This window comes from Pyrgilauda ruficollis, unplaced genomic scaffold (genome assembly GCF_017590135.1).
Source record: "Pyrgilauda ruficollis isolate IOZ18807 unplaced genomic scaffold, ASM1759013v1 scaffold12, whole genome shotgun sequence".
NCBI lineage: Eukaryota > Metazoa > Chordata > Aves > Passeriformes > Passeridae > Pyrgilauda > Pyrgilauda ruficollis.
In genome coordinates this window covers 5926396-5941098 of record NW_024510321.1, presented here as the reverse complement: position 1 = coordinate 5941098, position 14703 = coordinate 5926396, and the positions used below count along the sequence as shown (strand labels likewise).

At 36.7% G+C, this 14703-nt stretch overlaps 1 protein-coding gene across 6 annotated transcripts in view; it reads right to left on the bottom strand.

Annotated features, from left to right (window-relative positions):
- Window positions 1-14703, bottom strand: part of RBM33 (RNA binding motif protein 33) — a 100711-nt gene that overhangs the window by 45853 nt on the left and 40155 nt on the right. For all 6 annotated transcript variants that reach the window (XM_041486054.1, XM_041486064.1, XM_041486092.1 and 3 more), the window contains exon 10: window positions 13468-13526. In XM_041486054.1, the coding sequence (XP_041341988.1) occupies window positions 13468-13526 (59 nt within the window). The remainder of the gene's footprint in view (window positions 1-13467; window positions 13527-14703) is intronic.

The following is a 14703-nucleotide window of genomic DNA, read 5'->3' as shown; positions in this document are numbered from 1 at the left end:
GGGTTCCAAGCACCAAATGGCAGGGCAGTGATCATGTTCTCCTCTACCTGCTTCTTCCAAACTCCATGTATTCTGCCCTGGCAGAGGTAACAGATCCTTATTTGTCTCTCCTCTCACTCCCGGACTTCAGTTTAACTGCTAGGCTGAAAGGCAACAGGCTTAGGCTACAAACTAAGCAGCCATCTCTGCTTCTCAACCACATTTATAACCTGGTCTCAAGTATCTTCTTTAATATTAATTCCTTGCCCAATTTGCCTTTTTGTTCTCCTGGTCCTGCCCCTTCAGATACATTCTCTCATCCCCATCATGTCTTTCACTCTGGTCAATGGCTCCTAATCCCAGCATGGATCCAGATCCCAGCTTCCAGACTCCAAGCTGCTGGTCTTGTGTTGTGGCAGCTGGTCAAGCCCCTGATTTCCTCGTCTGTACACTTACACCAGGCCATCTCCCCTCTTTTTCCTGCCAGGGAAGCAGCAGGCACAGGTTGAAAAAAATCCAGTATGTTTATTATAAATAAAAAATTCTTTGTACCAGCCTTCCCTCTCCTGCCAACCTGTACCTTCATTATTATGTCTAGATTTGTCTCCTCCTAAGGCAGCCCTGAATTGCAAATGTATGGGAAGTCCTGTTGAATTTCACACAGCCCTTTTGTAGTGAAACATCCTCAGTGCAGCCAAACTCAATTTTCTTCCTTGGAAACTGAGCAATAATAAAACATTTCTAAATAACTCACTTGGGCACAAAATATTTTTCCACCATTTCAGTTTTGGAATTAAAAGTATATTTGGAAAATTTCAACCAAAAGGATTCAAAATGAGGCTAGCAACCAGCACAACATCTTGGTTTAGGCCACCAAAGTCAGCTACTATTACACACACTGACAGCAGCTTTATATTTGCATCATAAAGAAACCTTTATGAAATAAGCTTTAAGTAAGTTTTAGAACTGCATAATACAAGGTCATTTTAAGTCTAAGAAAGCTCACACTTAAAAAAAAAAAAAAACCAAAAAACCACCAAAACAAAACCACAAACCAATAACTAGCAAGACATTTTACTACTGAAAATAGTAGCAAATAGCTAATTTCAAGCTCCCTGTGATCTGTACCTAAGGCATCCAGCCATCTTAACAATCAAAGCATTTAGTGTCCTCTAAATATCTACACTGATTTTACCCAAAATAACAGTTATCCAACTGTTATCCAAAAACTGGTGTCAAAAAATCCCAACAAATGCTCACTAGGATACATTAAGAATTTTTTTCTCTAGTTAGCAGTATATGTCATGTAAGTACATGCCACAACACAAGTTTGGGTCAAAATAACTCTTAGAACAGTCCAAGAAAGAACAGGAAGGAGATATCTGAAGTTTGGAACTCTTCCTATTGGCCTCTCTTTTTTTCTGTCCCTAGCAATGCAATACTCTGGAGTTTTTTCCACTTTTTAAGATTCCAGATTCACTGACAAATATCTACTTATTTGATTGCTGAGCATATTTTAACTTTGTGTGTGACATTTTGAAAAACTACTAAATTATGACTGATCACATTTCTTGGCTGATAACCAAAGGCCTATCATGCAAAATTAATTGCAAAGACATTTGTTATTTGCTGGGAAACTAATTACTAATGTTTGCTTCTAAAAAAACCAAAAATTAGGTTGATTCTTTCCCTTCTTGCAGTCATGACAGACTGACCTCCACTTCTTTCCTAAACCAGCTTTGCTTCTATATCCCTAAAGATAAAAACTTCTGCCCTAAATAACAGTATGAACAGGGAGGGGGAAGCTTATATTTTCATACCTTACATTGCTGAGATTTTTCTTCTGAAAAAGCTCCCAGGATAATTCCAACAGGAATTCAATTGTGCAATTGATTAATATCACACACTCCATGTGAAACTAAAACTCTAACATTCAACTACTTCCAGAATCACATTAACTTTTTTTTTTTTTAAAAAGAAAATACATAAATGATGATGGGGTTTTTTTTTCTAAATTATGAGGTCTTTGTCTATTATTCTCAAATGATATTATTTTTTTTCCAATTCAACAGTACTACCACTTCAACTTTTACTTATGTCAAGTTCTAATTGTCCTAAAACCAGTACAAAGTAATATAACAGTTCTCCATTGCTTAAAGCTTTTGAGGGTGGGCTTGGTTTTTTTTGTGTTTAACAGTAGTTAAACTACAATTTTAGTAGTGGATTATTTTACCATTAATGTTAAACTCTACATTCAGCAAGTATTTGTTGCTAATAACCCCCAAGTGCCCTCTGGTATTTGGTGGAAAAGACCACTCAGAGCTATTTAACTTCAAAAATTAATGAAGAGCAGGTGCAAAAGCCAGGTTTCATAACGGTCTATTTTTGATAAAATAAGCATACTGTAACATAGATGCATAATAAATCTTTATATGCACAGTAGTTACTCCCATTTTTCATGGTTTTGCTATCCGGACAGTTTCAAATTACACCCAACTATTCAGTACACACATCAGCTAAGAGTCCCTGCAAAAAACATTTTAACTATTACTTCACCATTATTACATCTTTCAGGAAACTTCCTTACTCAGTGTTCAGAACACCTATTTTTAAGCTAACAGGTGCCAACTTAAAAAAGAAAATTGCAAATTCATATGATCAGCCATGGCTCCAAGGTTCTACATCTCAGTCCAACATTGGGACCAACTCTAACACTGAGGGAAAGGACAAAAATTTATGTGCCTTCCCAGTGAGATCCCACAAGATTGGTTCACATTCTTACAGAAATGGTTACCATGACAGCTCTACCAAATGTCCCTAAGAATGACCCAGCAGACATCTGTATCTTTTCCTGATTTTAAGGAAAGCTCTGAGCTCCATAATTTAATTTATCCTCCTGCAATTTTATTTTGAAAATTCAAGAAGAAAAAAAGGTGGTGTATAAGAATACAAGACCTGAGGTATAGAAGAAAATTACATTGGAAATAGGATTCTGTGTAGATTTCTTCAGAGAACACAACCACAGACATTTCAGAAATACTTCAAAGGAGAAGATAACATTACAGTGAAATGCTACTGACAGGTATTTTGTCTTAAATCTTTGATTTGCTGATGTTTACTCTCACCAAAAAATGTACCCACTCTTCCTCCCACACACACCGTAATTTACTGCACTTCAGACTGACATTTTTATACAGTTCTGAATAACTGCAAGTTGTACAATTTCCCCTTTTACTAACTTCAATTATTCAGTATAGCTAAGGCATAACCTACACCTTATCAATCACTTTTGGGGAAAAAAAAAAGGCAATGCAAACTTGTGTCTACAATTCATTAGTGTTGTGAATAGCTCATTGAACATGACTTTCACACACTCATGCAATCCCACCTTCTGAAAGAACACGAGATAAGGTTACTAAATCCTTTCAAAGAACTGCACTATTTTGCCTTCCTTTTATCCCTTTAAATATCCTTCCTAGTTAAGAAATTAACATTTTCTCTCATACAATTCTTACACAAATTGTACTTTTACTTTTCTGCATCTCTTGTTAATTACATGATGTTATCTCCAATAATCTATTCATGAAGCACAGATAACTTTGGTTACCAATAAAAGGGAAAACTTAGCATAAATTGCTTAGCACAAAGTTAATCTTATAAAGCAAGGAATAAAGAGGATCTAACAGCTATTATATGATTTATCAGCTTCTCTAAAAGGGTCACTCCACTTTCTTCATGAGACTAATTAAATACCTTAACAATGTCATTGAAACGTCATGAATCTTTCAATAAAATACACCCTGCCTGTACAACATGTTTTCATTTATTAATCTCACTTAAAATGCAAAGAGCCAGGAGAACCCCACTGACAGTTAAGCAGGGCCACTCAGTTAATTCTTCTTATATGGTTTAAATGCAAAGAATAATGACCACTATAACCTATGACAATTAAAACTATAGCCATCTGTCACAAGATGTTAATCCTCTTATTTCAGCAGCCCCCAGACTTTTTGAAAAGCTTTCCTAAACTGCCTACCTTCTGTGCAAGAAACTGACTTTTCATCCTCTTGTGTAGGAAACCCTGCTCATATATCTTGGATATGGTTCAAAAATTTCCAAGAAGAAATATGTATCCGTATCTTCCATGAAATATGGGTCTTCAAGTTCCCACAGTGTTTTCTTTTAGTTTGCGCAGCATACAGAAAGGAATGACTCATGGAAATTTTTTATTATAAAATTAATTTTGATACTTTTAAAATACAGTTTTGATGATTCAGTATTGTTCTTCTGATGTCTATGACAATCATGTAAGTCCATCAAGGTGAAATAAAAACTAGCAAGCACCATGGTTTTCTCAAAAGATTAAGGATAAGGATAAGATTTAGGATAAGGATAAATATTTAGGATAATATCACCTATATATTTTATATATAATAATATAAAATACACACCTTGAATTCATGCCAATCATGGACAAAAAAGTTCAGAGTGCCCATAAAAGTCCAGACAACAGTCTTATGCTACCCATATATTAATCTTTTCAAAGTTTCTGGAATATATTTTCTGAGGGGAAAACGTATAGACATAGCCAAGCACTGGTTCAAGTCTGTGGACTACACAGATCCTGGCACTATAGGCAGACTGTCAAGAGAATGCACTGATATTTTCAACTGAGCTGAAAGTAATTTTTAATATTAAAATGTATCCCACAACTTGGACAAGCTCCTCTCTGATACTACACAACTCCAAAAGATAAGAAAGAGTGTTGGGAGGTTTAGGCAGAAGTCCAGGTCATCTGCAGGAGAAATCACCAATGCCCTATTTCACTGTTTAGGGTCTCAAAGAAGAATTACAATGTCAGCCAACATGGTAAACCAGTACAAGCAAGGAGAGAAAGGCATGGAATCCCCTGTTATTTAAGCCAACTCATGATCAAATAGCTAAAATAAGTAACACAGGCAATTCAGACAGAGATGGGTATTCCCAGCAGACTGACAATCCCTAACAGTTCAGGAGACTAAAGCTAAAAATTTTAACTATTGCATACTAAAAGTGTCCCTTTTCAGCAAGTTTCAGGGCATCCCCACAATACATCCAGCAGGAACAGATTCATGTTGCAAATGGAGACAAAAACACTCCCAACTTCAGTATGCTTCTAAGAGAAGCACCAAAGCAGATGGGCCCATGAGCAACCACTTCTCCACAGGAGAACAACTGCTTCAGAGTCCTTAATGAAATACAGACATAGCAAATGTACTGGTAAGGAGATCCCAACTCCAGATTTTAATTCCTAATTTAAAGTGCTGATGTGCAAAAAAACCACATTCCCATCCATCCATTTGGTATGGATGAAGCAGAGTGCCTCCAGCAGAGACAGGCCATAATGAGAAATAGTTTTACAGACAAGCTGTTGCAACTTGCACAGACTGAAGGGAAGAGTAAACCCAAACCTCTCAAACCACAAACCTAAGGAAGTTCTTTAACACTAAATTCTTAAACTAATTCATCTGGAAGATTCAGTTTCACTTAAGTTTGCAATCCTCTGCAGGAGTGGGGTATAGAATAGTGCATGACCATTTCTGTTTGGAGCTCTCTAAGGTTAAGTACAACACAAATTGGGAAAAGAGTGTAAGAGACATTAATGTCATTTAGAACAATGAACTCTCCCTTGAAAGATGAGGATTTCATAATCATTTAGAAAAAGACGGTAAAATCTTTCTGCATACATTTTGTGCTGACAGCTAACAGTTTTATGGATGTGTTAAAAATGAGGAACCCCTTCTGCTGTAGAACTAATGAGATAAAATCTTTCCCTTGGACTTTGCAGAAACTACCCCACAGAAATATTATCACGAAGTTTACATGTATCTTGGTGGCCTGCAAGTCACTAACAATTAGAAACAACTTGAGGCTACATCTAAACTGGATCATGAATATCAAATTCAAGATTTCTGTATTACACTCCAAGCTTGAAGTTGCAGTTACAATTTCTTTAAAAACAATTTCAGAACCTCAATGGGACCTAGGGATTATGCTTCTCTCTTTAACAAGAAATGGCCAGGTTGCTTCAAAAAAAGTCAATAAGCAGCCAGCTTTATAGAAAAGAAAAATGAGAATTGCTGCTACCCTGGACTTTGAAAAAGACCTGATTATTTAGTAATCAAATTACTGGATTGATGGTTTTTAGTTCTGCTAGGAAATCTCATTTTTGAGATGTTCTGCACATCTCTGACCTTACAAACACATTGATGTGAGAAGTTTAAATATTCGAGTTACCAATATGCCTGCAAGTAATATTCATGCATTGGGTAAGAAGGCCTGAACATTTTCTTCATTTTTGGGTATCCTACAGTCAACCCATAATATCTCACTGAATTGCCTTATTTTATTGTAACAGTAGTGACTTACTGCTTTATAATAAAATGAAGCACTTTCCCTTTAACATTCTAAAGAATTAGCAAGAAATGAAGGCACAGAAGGTGAACAAATACCAGTTTATAGATTTACTCTTTTTTCATATTGTGATGACACAAATGTACTGAGTTATCTTTTAAAAGAACACTTTCTCATCTCAGTGAAATAGCTTAAGATAACTCTACTATCATCTAATACTCTCTAGTATTATAATAGATACATTTTAGTTCTCTATTCAGTGTTTAAGCTCTAGATTACTCTTGCTATATTGTACTCAGCAGACTGTATATATTAATTGAATTTCTTTGTAAGTCTTGATTTCCACAAAGTAACTCTTTAACAGTGCTTAATTAATGGCAAAATAGCACATGCATAATACTTCTCCCTCTTTGCACTGATAAAAGTTTGTGCTCTGCTTACCACGCATTTTTTAAAAGCTTCGCATTTCATTCACAGAAATATACAAAAACCAAAGTACAACCTATATATCTAGATAAACAAAAACTTTTTTACTGTCAGGGTGCCTGAGCACTTGCACCATCCTTGGAGATATTCAAAAGCCATCCACACATGGTCCTGGGCAACTGGCTTCAGGTGGCCCTGCTGGAGCAGAGGGATGGACCAGGTGACCTCCAGAGGCCCCTGTCAACCTCAGCCATTCTGTGATTCTGTGTTTAGCAGGTACTAAAGCTGAGATTGAAGAAAAACTACCATCTTTAACACAGGGAGGAAAAAAAAAAAATCAACAATACTGGTTTTTCTTGGCTGTGCTAAACAGCAATCACCTTACAGAAAGATAAATGACAGTAAAATATAAATGCACAAGTTTTCTGCTCCATTTTACTGTCTACAGACCACGTGCACACTGGAGCCAACATGACAAGTTAAAGGGTTACTGCATTTAGAAACCAGCTATTTCTCTCTTATTTAATAGCTGTTACCATCATGTTTAGCTGCTTCTGCTCCTCCTGCAGATGGGAATTCATTGATATGATTAAATTTGATGGTATGATAATGTATGGTAATCGTGATTAATCAGAAGCCCACTAGCAAATGGAGGATGTTGGGTATTATGTCACCTGCATTTTAAACTGCATTCCCTCTATGGCAGCCTGACAATACTTGACAGCTGGAGCGATCTCATGCTGCATTTGCTTGCTACTACTTATGGATCTGATAAGAGAAAGTGCCCATCATTCCTTCACTATCTTAAGTGCTGTAATTACAGAGCTTTGCAGTCAAGTTGTGAAAACCGTACCTGTTAAAAACCAAAGCCTTTTGCTAGCTGCTGAACAAGCTCTGTCTCACATCTGCAAGGGCTATAATCTGAAAGAAATGTAATTTGATGCAGCAGTCTCATTCAAACATGATTTGCATGAAATGCTGTGTAAAGCAGTATCCAAGAAATGTCAATCAACACCACCTGATACCATGTATTCTGTTAAATGGAAACAAAATGCTTTCTACACTACCTGTGATCTGCCACAACTACACAGCGATAAAGGGAAAATTTCATTTACTGTTACTCATTATAGTGAAGCCATAGCTAAAGCAAAATAATTGTGAGGAAGTAAGAGAATAGTTTTCACAAGTGGCTTTTTATTTCCATTAACAGTTTGTCTCCTACACATGTTCTGCTGCAAACATGTACAGGTTACTAAATATCAGTTTAAAATGACTGCCTGTGGTCAGATGCAGGACTCTAATTTGTCCTTACTATGTGGACTATGAGTCCACATTAATAACAATTGCTTAAAAACTCTTACCTGCATGTAGCAACTCAGGACTGAATTTGAAACAATGGGGGGAAAATTTTGTCCCTATTTGCATTTCCCACAACACAAAACAAACACTTTTGCAAGGAGTTTTGTTTTCAAAAGCACTGCAAATTTCTGCCTCTACATCCTGTAGGAGGTGGTGCAGCCACAGACCCAGGCCCACTGTAACACCATTAAGCCAACCCATGTTTGCTAAAATGATGGTGGAGTGATCCATGTCAGTCCAAGGATCACCTGGAAAAAAATATGTAAGCTGTATTCTAAGGTACCTTTTATAATTAATTTGTATACCACTAATATATTGCTGTTTTTTAAAAAAATGTTTCAAACAATTGACCATGAAGGCCAGCAACTTCTGTTTCAAGCAATGACTAGTCACTTGTTTAAAAACTTTTCACAGATTAAATCAAAAAAGAAGTGTTTAAAAACAGTGTCTGGAACACAAACAACACTTGAAAACTCAGAAATCAAACTACTGATTCCAGAAATGATGGGAAAAATTAATCTAAACTGATCAACTGCCTTTCTCAGCATCCATTTGAGACACCATTTGATGTGCTGGAGATCAAGTGGAAACATGTTGAATGAGAACATGAAGAAAGTTTACTAAGATTTTTGCTGTTTAAGAGAAAAAAAAGTATTTTTTGAGATAAAGATTATTTTAAAAGTAAGTTCTAAGTTCCAAAAACAAAATGTCAAATCCCCCTGGGAATAAAAAAGACATACAACATTGGCTATTCACAAGGGCCTGAGGATAAGTCACCCTGATAAAGTCTTAAAAATACTAAATAAAACATTATTTTTGATTTACAATTCAGCTTCTTCAGACATTAATCCAACAGCTGAAAGACACCCACCCAGTGCACCAGGGTGTGCTATCAAAAGAGAAAAGCTTTGTGCATTAAAAAATAGCAAAGCCTTCCTAGCACAAATTAGTCAGGTAGACACTGGTGCCACTTCATCTTGTTCTTGGTGCCACTTCAGACTGCTCCCAACTTCAGCTCTGAAACTCAAGTTGACCAAAGGTAGCCTGGGCTGGGCACCCGCCTGGCTCACAGCACACCCAGGGTGACAGCTTAAGGACCACAGCTAAATGAGAATTCATCCCAAGTTCCTGAGAGCTCTGCTGGCCAAAAGCACACAGCTCCATTAACAGGCTGTGCTCTCTGCAGCAGCTGCAGAGGAGGATCCAGGTCATGGACAGAGGGGAATGGCCTCAGACCTGAGAATCCCTCTCTTCTGCCTTTAGCTGTGAGACGCAGGTTCTCCCCAGCTTCCTCTTCTCTCCAAATGCCCCACACTCCTGCCACAAATCTGGATGCTAGGTATAGCTCACAATTTCTGGCTGAAGAACACTGACACCCTCCCTCTGCCACATTCCATCCCAAAGTGGGCATGACAACACTTCTTTCACTTCTGTATGTCCACAAAATACTGCACACATGTCTCATGTAGTACTATTATTTCGGTGTTCATAAGTTTAAATAAATGATGTGTGAAGCCAAAAGCTTCTGTATGTTTTTCTTCAGGCAAACACTGAAATATTTCAGACATGGAATGTGCTGGTGGACTCAGATAAGCTGATGGTCCAAATTTTTTCAACCCTTAACTTCCAGCTTCACACTCACTAATGCTCTGGCCTCTGTAACAGTCAGTTAGCAGCAGTCTTTATATAATAAAAAGTGTTTTGAAATACCTCTTCCATTTTCTATTTAATCTCCTCTTCCCTTGTTTTAGCCCATCTTTCTTCACAGAACAGAGGAATTGAAAGAGAAATTAGCCAGGATAACAAACACTGGATGAAGTACAGAAATCACAGTGGCCCCTCTTGTGTACTTTAAAACCCTCCAGCTACTTTCCCTGAGGCATCCACAAGAGTTAGTAAATGGGTCAGAAAACACATAAGAAGTTCAGAAGAGCCATATGAGCAGTCTGTAAATGAAGTTTTCTGTGACCTTTCTGTAAATGGATCAGTCTGCAAAGCAGACTGTTGTTTGTGAGATACCAACTGTGACACTGGGACAGAACTCTGGAAAGGGCCTCTTAACCACTTTAAAGCAAAGGCAGATGATAAAGCCAGACCTTGAGAAGGACTCCACCAAAGAGGTTATTTCATCTGTTCTTTAAACTGTTTAAAGAAAACATGGTTGGCACTTGCACAGGTCCAGGTTAATTCAAACCATGCTTTTAGACTGGATTACTATGAACTACAGCCACGAGGACTGTGCAAGTCAGACAAACAGAATTCACATCCGTAACTCCCAGATCCCACAAGTGCACCATGCTCCTCAGCTGTGACACACCTCAGATCCACCATTCATTCAGTCTTTATCAGTTGCATACAGCTCTCAAACACCACTCACACCAAGTCAACTCAAATGCTTAGAGTAACAGGTAGGACAACAACTTGATTGCTTGATTCAAGATTACTGTAAGTGTTCAAATAACTCTGTGCAAACAACACAGATTCATTCCTTTGTATCTTCCAGTACTCCCTTTCTAAACATTCCAGGAGTTAAGTTTTAAGAAAGAATTAACTGAACAATGAGCTCTACCTTGAAATACTAAAACTGAGATTCAAGATTAAGGGAATTTAATCACCCCCCCCTCTAAGCAGGTTCTGTCCTGAAAAACACTAGCCTGACATAGCACTACATTATTTCCTATAATTTAGGTCTCACACCATATGTTAACATGCTCATTACAACTTTGTTAAACCCTTCAATTACATCCTTTGGCAGAAGGTTGTAAGATTTAACCATTACATGGTTACAAAGTCATTTCATCAGCCCTAAATTAACAACACCTGGTTTCCAATAGATTTATGACTGGCAATTGATTAGCTCTGATTGAAGTTCTTCCCATATTTAGAGCACACAGGCTCTCTGCACTGATAGCTTTCTCTCCTAGATAAGACAGAAACTCAGAGACAAATTTTTCCTTCAGTTATGGCATTGCCCACTTCTGGTCTCTTCTTGCAAGAATTTAATTACTCTTCATCTTTCCACCTCTGTCACATTCAATCAAAAGAAACCATCCAGTTCAAAGTTCAAGGGGAAAGCAGACTGCAAATATTTAAATTTAACCTCACTATCTTTTAGAAACAAAGCAATCAGAAAGATCAGTTAACTATTATCCTTTGATTATGCAATCCTAGAAACAAGAGCAAATTCAAGTTATTGCATATCCAGCGATTCTTCATACAATGAAGAAAAGGCTGAATGAACTGTACATAGTCTGGAGTACGTCTTTGATCTTTTTCAAATGGCTTGTCAAAATTGTCTAACCACTACTGCATTGCTTTAAGTCAACATTTATACATAAACAAGTGAATTATAATAGCACAAAGGCATCTGACATGTAACAGCAAAAAAGGTAGTTCTGCAAGATAAAACGTTAGTCAGAAAGTAAATTTGTCTTCAGCTCAAGAGCTAACATACTACATTTAATAAAACAAACATGAGATATGTACACAGTGACACTTAATTCCTAATCCTAATATGACTGATAACCCATGCAAAATTTATAAAGTACTTCAGAGGGGAAGTCCACTTTATAACTCAGTGAGACATGGAAAGATGAAGCAACTTTCTCAGGGTCATGCAGCACGTTACTGCTGAAGCAGAAAAAAAGCAGTCAGGGCAACCAAATGACAGTGCCAGACCCTCGTTCTTAAATCAGCCCTCCTTCTCCTTATGAAAATTTAATTATACTGACTCTTTTCTGGTGCACTTCTTATATAAATAAAAAGACAGCAAGCAGTCAAGTTTTTCCTGCAGGCTAAAGGAGCAAGAATCCGACCAAAAAATGTTCAGTTTACTTTATTCCCTTTTAAAAACTGCTGCATTTAGATTAGTTAGGTTTGCAATACTTCTCAACTTGCAGCCCCAAAAGTGAATAGAACTAAAATCTAATTTCACACTCAATTTTAAAAAAAATTAATTTCCAATTTTTCTACGCTGATGTAAACACACTTCAAAGATGCCAATTACAATGCCTTTACAGATATTCCTTATCCTCCAATTTCTTTTCCATCCCAAATTGTATTTACTGGCAAATCAATTTAGTCTTAGTATCAAACAAATGCAAGACACTTGTTTTCATAACAATTAAAACTACTTTCAAAATGTAAATAAGGTCTCTCCATAATACTAAAGACTGCTGAAGAAACTATTTCCTCTGAAAACCACAATATTTTTAATTTTAAAAAAAGCTCAAAAATATTTTTTTGAAGATATAACATGAATTTACTTAATGAAACTGTGCATTTTAACTTCATTTTTTAAGACTTCACAGAAGAAATGCAGCAATGTAAAGACTGTTTCTCTGCAAAATACAGATACCACAATTCCTCAGCCATAAGTCCTGTATGAAAAAGTCCTGTATTCTGCATTAAAAACAACCAGGTCTGCACTGGGTAATCAAAAGTCACAGAAGGTTTCTGAAATGTGCTTCTTTCCAGCACATCTGATCTCTATGCCAGAGATACTATACAGATGTTCAGACATCTATTTTCCTCCTTCAACACTGCACACATCAACATATTTTTTGTGTGTTTTATATATTTGGGAAGTATAATATACAAGTTTTTACTTGAAAATACATTAGGTATATTGTAACCTAGGTATTTTGCTTATTTTGATACCCTGCTAACAATTTCATCTAGAAATTTAGGGTAACAAAACTGAAATGATGAGAAAAGTTCTAGAAGCATGCACTCCTTCCATTCACAGAGTTTAAAAAAATTATGAAGTGAAATTAGCCTAGTGAAGCAGCTAAGTGTCTTGCTTGTTTTCAATATTAGAAACATAAAAGAAAGCAAGGTCATGCAATGCCAGTTCTATTTTTTTGCATAAAAAACACAAGAGTGTTGAAATACCTTTAGTAATGATAAAAATGATTGCTGCATTTTACAATAAATACATATTACTGCCTTTTAAGCTTAGGGATTATTTCAAACGGCCTTTTATTATATCAAATAAAATAAGGATTCTATTTATACAGAAAGAGTCGAGTAATAAAATGAAGCCCATATTCCTTAAGACAAGATGCATTCATGCCTTTCCCACTGGAGAGACTGGTTCAACAATTTTACAGTTAAACAGAATTAATTCTACTCTCAAAAATCCATTGACCTTAAGCTTTTAACAAACATTTTCAACTGCAGAGTGTATTGTCAATATTTACAAATCCTTAAAATTATATTTCACTAGAACAGCTTTTATTTGCTATATTAATATTTCCTTGCAAATGTATGCTTATCCATATCAGAGAAGGAGAAACAGCTGCTACTCACAGGAAATCTCTGGGGTCCTACAGCAGGTCTTGGCTGGGCAGGAACTGGCAGCAAGGGCACTGAAACAAGAAGCACCTTTTAACACCATTTGTTTTACCTAACAGTTGATGTAGTTATTTCCAAAAGCATTTGCAATAAAAAGCCATGATTAAAATCTGCTACTTTTACTCTCACATGTCACAGTTCCTACAATTAACTTTACCCAACCGTTCCCTCCCCTACAACATGCAACAGGGCCATTAGGATTCTCCTAGTTAATTTACATAATTTAGTTCTGCTTTTTCCAGAATTAAATTGCTCCTTGTTGCAGGAACGCAAACTAGAACAGTTATTCAGCCAAAGACATCCCTTAGACAAAGCTGACAGAGACACTAACAATAATTTCACGTTTCAAATAGAAGGATACATGATTAATTTGCCTTCTCAACTTCATGCCACTCAACATTTCCTAGGCATGTCCAGTCTCACCACCAAACTACCACAAGAAGCATGGACATGAGAGACACTAAATGGTAAAAATCGCTGCTCATGAGGGTAAAATGAGGCAGGCAGCTGCAATTAACAGCACACAAAAATTACTTAGTCTGTCTGGCCTTGCCACCACAGTGGTGTGTGCAACAGTGATCAGAGAACTGCTGATCTCAGATGAAAGACAGTGACTGCACAGAGATGCCGAGAAGAATCAGGAGACCTTTTCCTGAAAAAATAACCTCTAAAACTAGTATTTCAGGGGGATTAACATGGATGATCTGTCCTTACAATTGCACTTTGAAATGCTAGTCACAAAAAGCTATTTCCCAAAACATTCACTAAATGTTATGGCAAAATGCACAAAGTGCTACAGCTGGATCACCTTGGGAACTGAACCTCTATTCGAATCTCGAATACAAAGTGTAACAACAGCTTTCCTATTTTCCAGAGCACTTTTTATTTCCTCTCACAGTTGTGTTAAGTGGTTAAAAATACAAACATTTCCATGTTAAATGAAAGGCCTAGAGAAGTTAAATAAAGCATTTCTAACCACATAATGTGTTTGCTCATTTGCTAAAAGCTTTTACTAAGATTCTTCTCTAGTTTGTTTTTAGCACTTCTGAAAGTGATAGGGAAACATTTTCCACAGGCAGGGTTAAACACTGACTTTGCAGACAGCTACTGTGTTACACTTCAGAGCAGGAAAGATACTAAGAAATGCTTCTAATTGGAGAGAGAAGTTGGGTGTATTTCCCAACACAGATG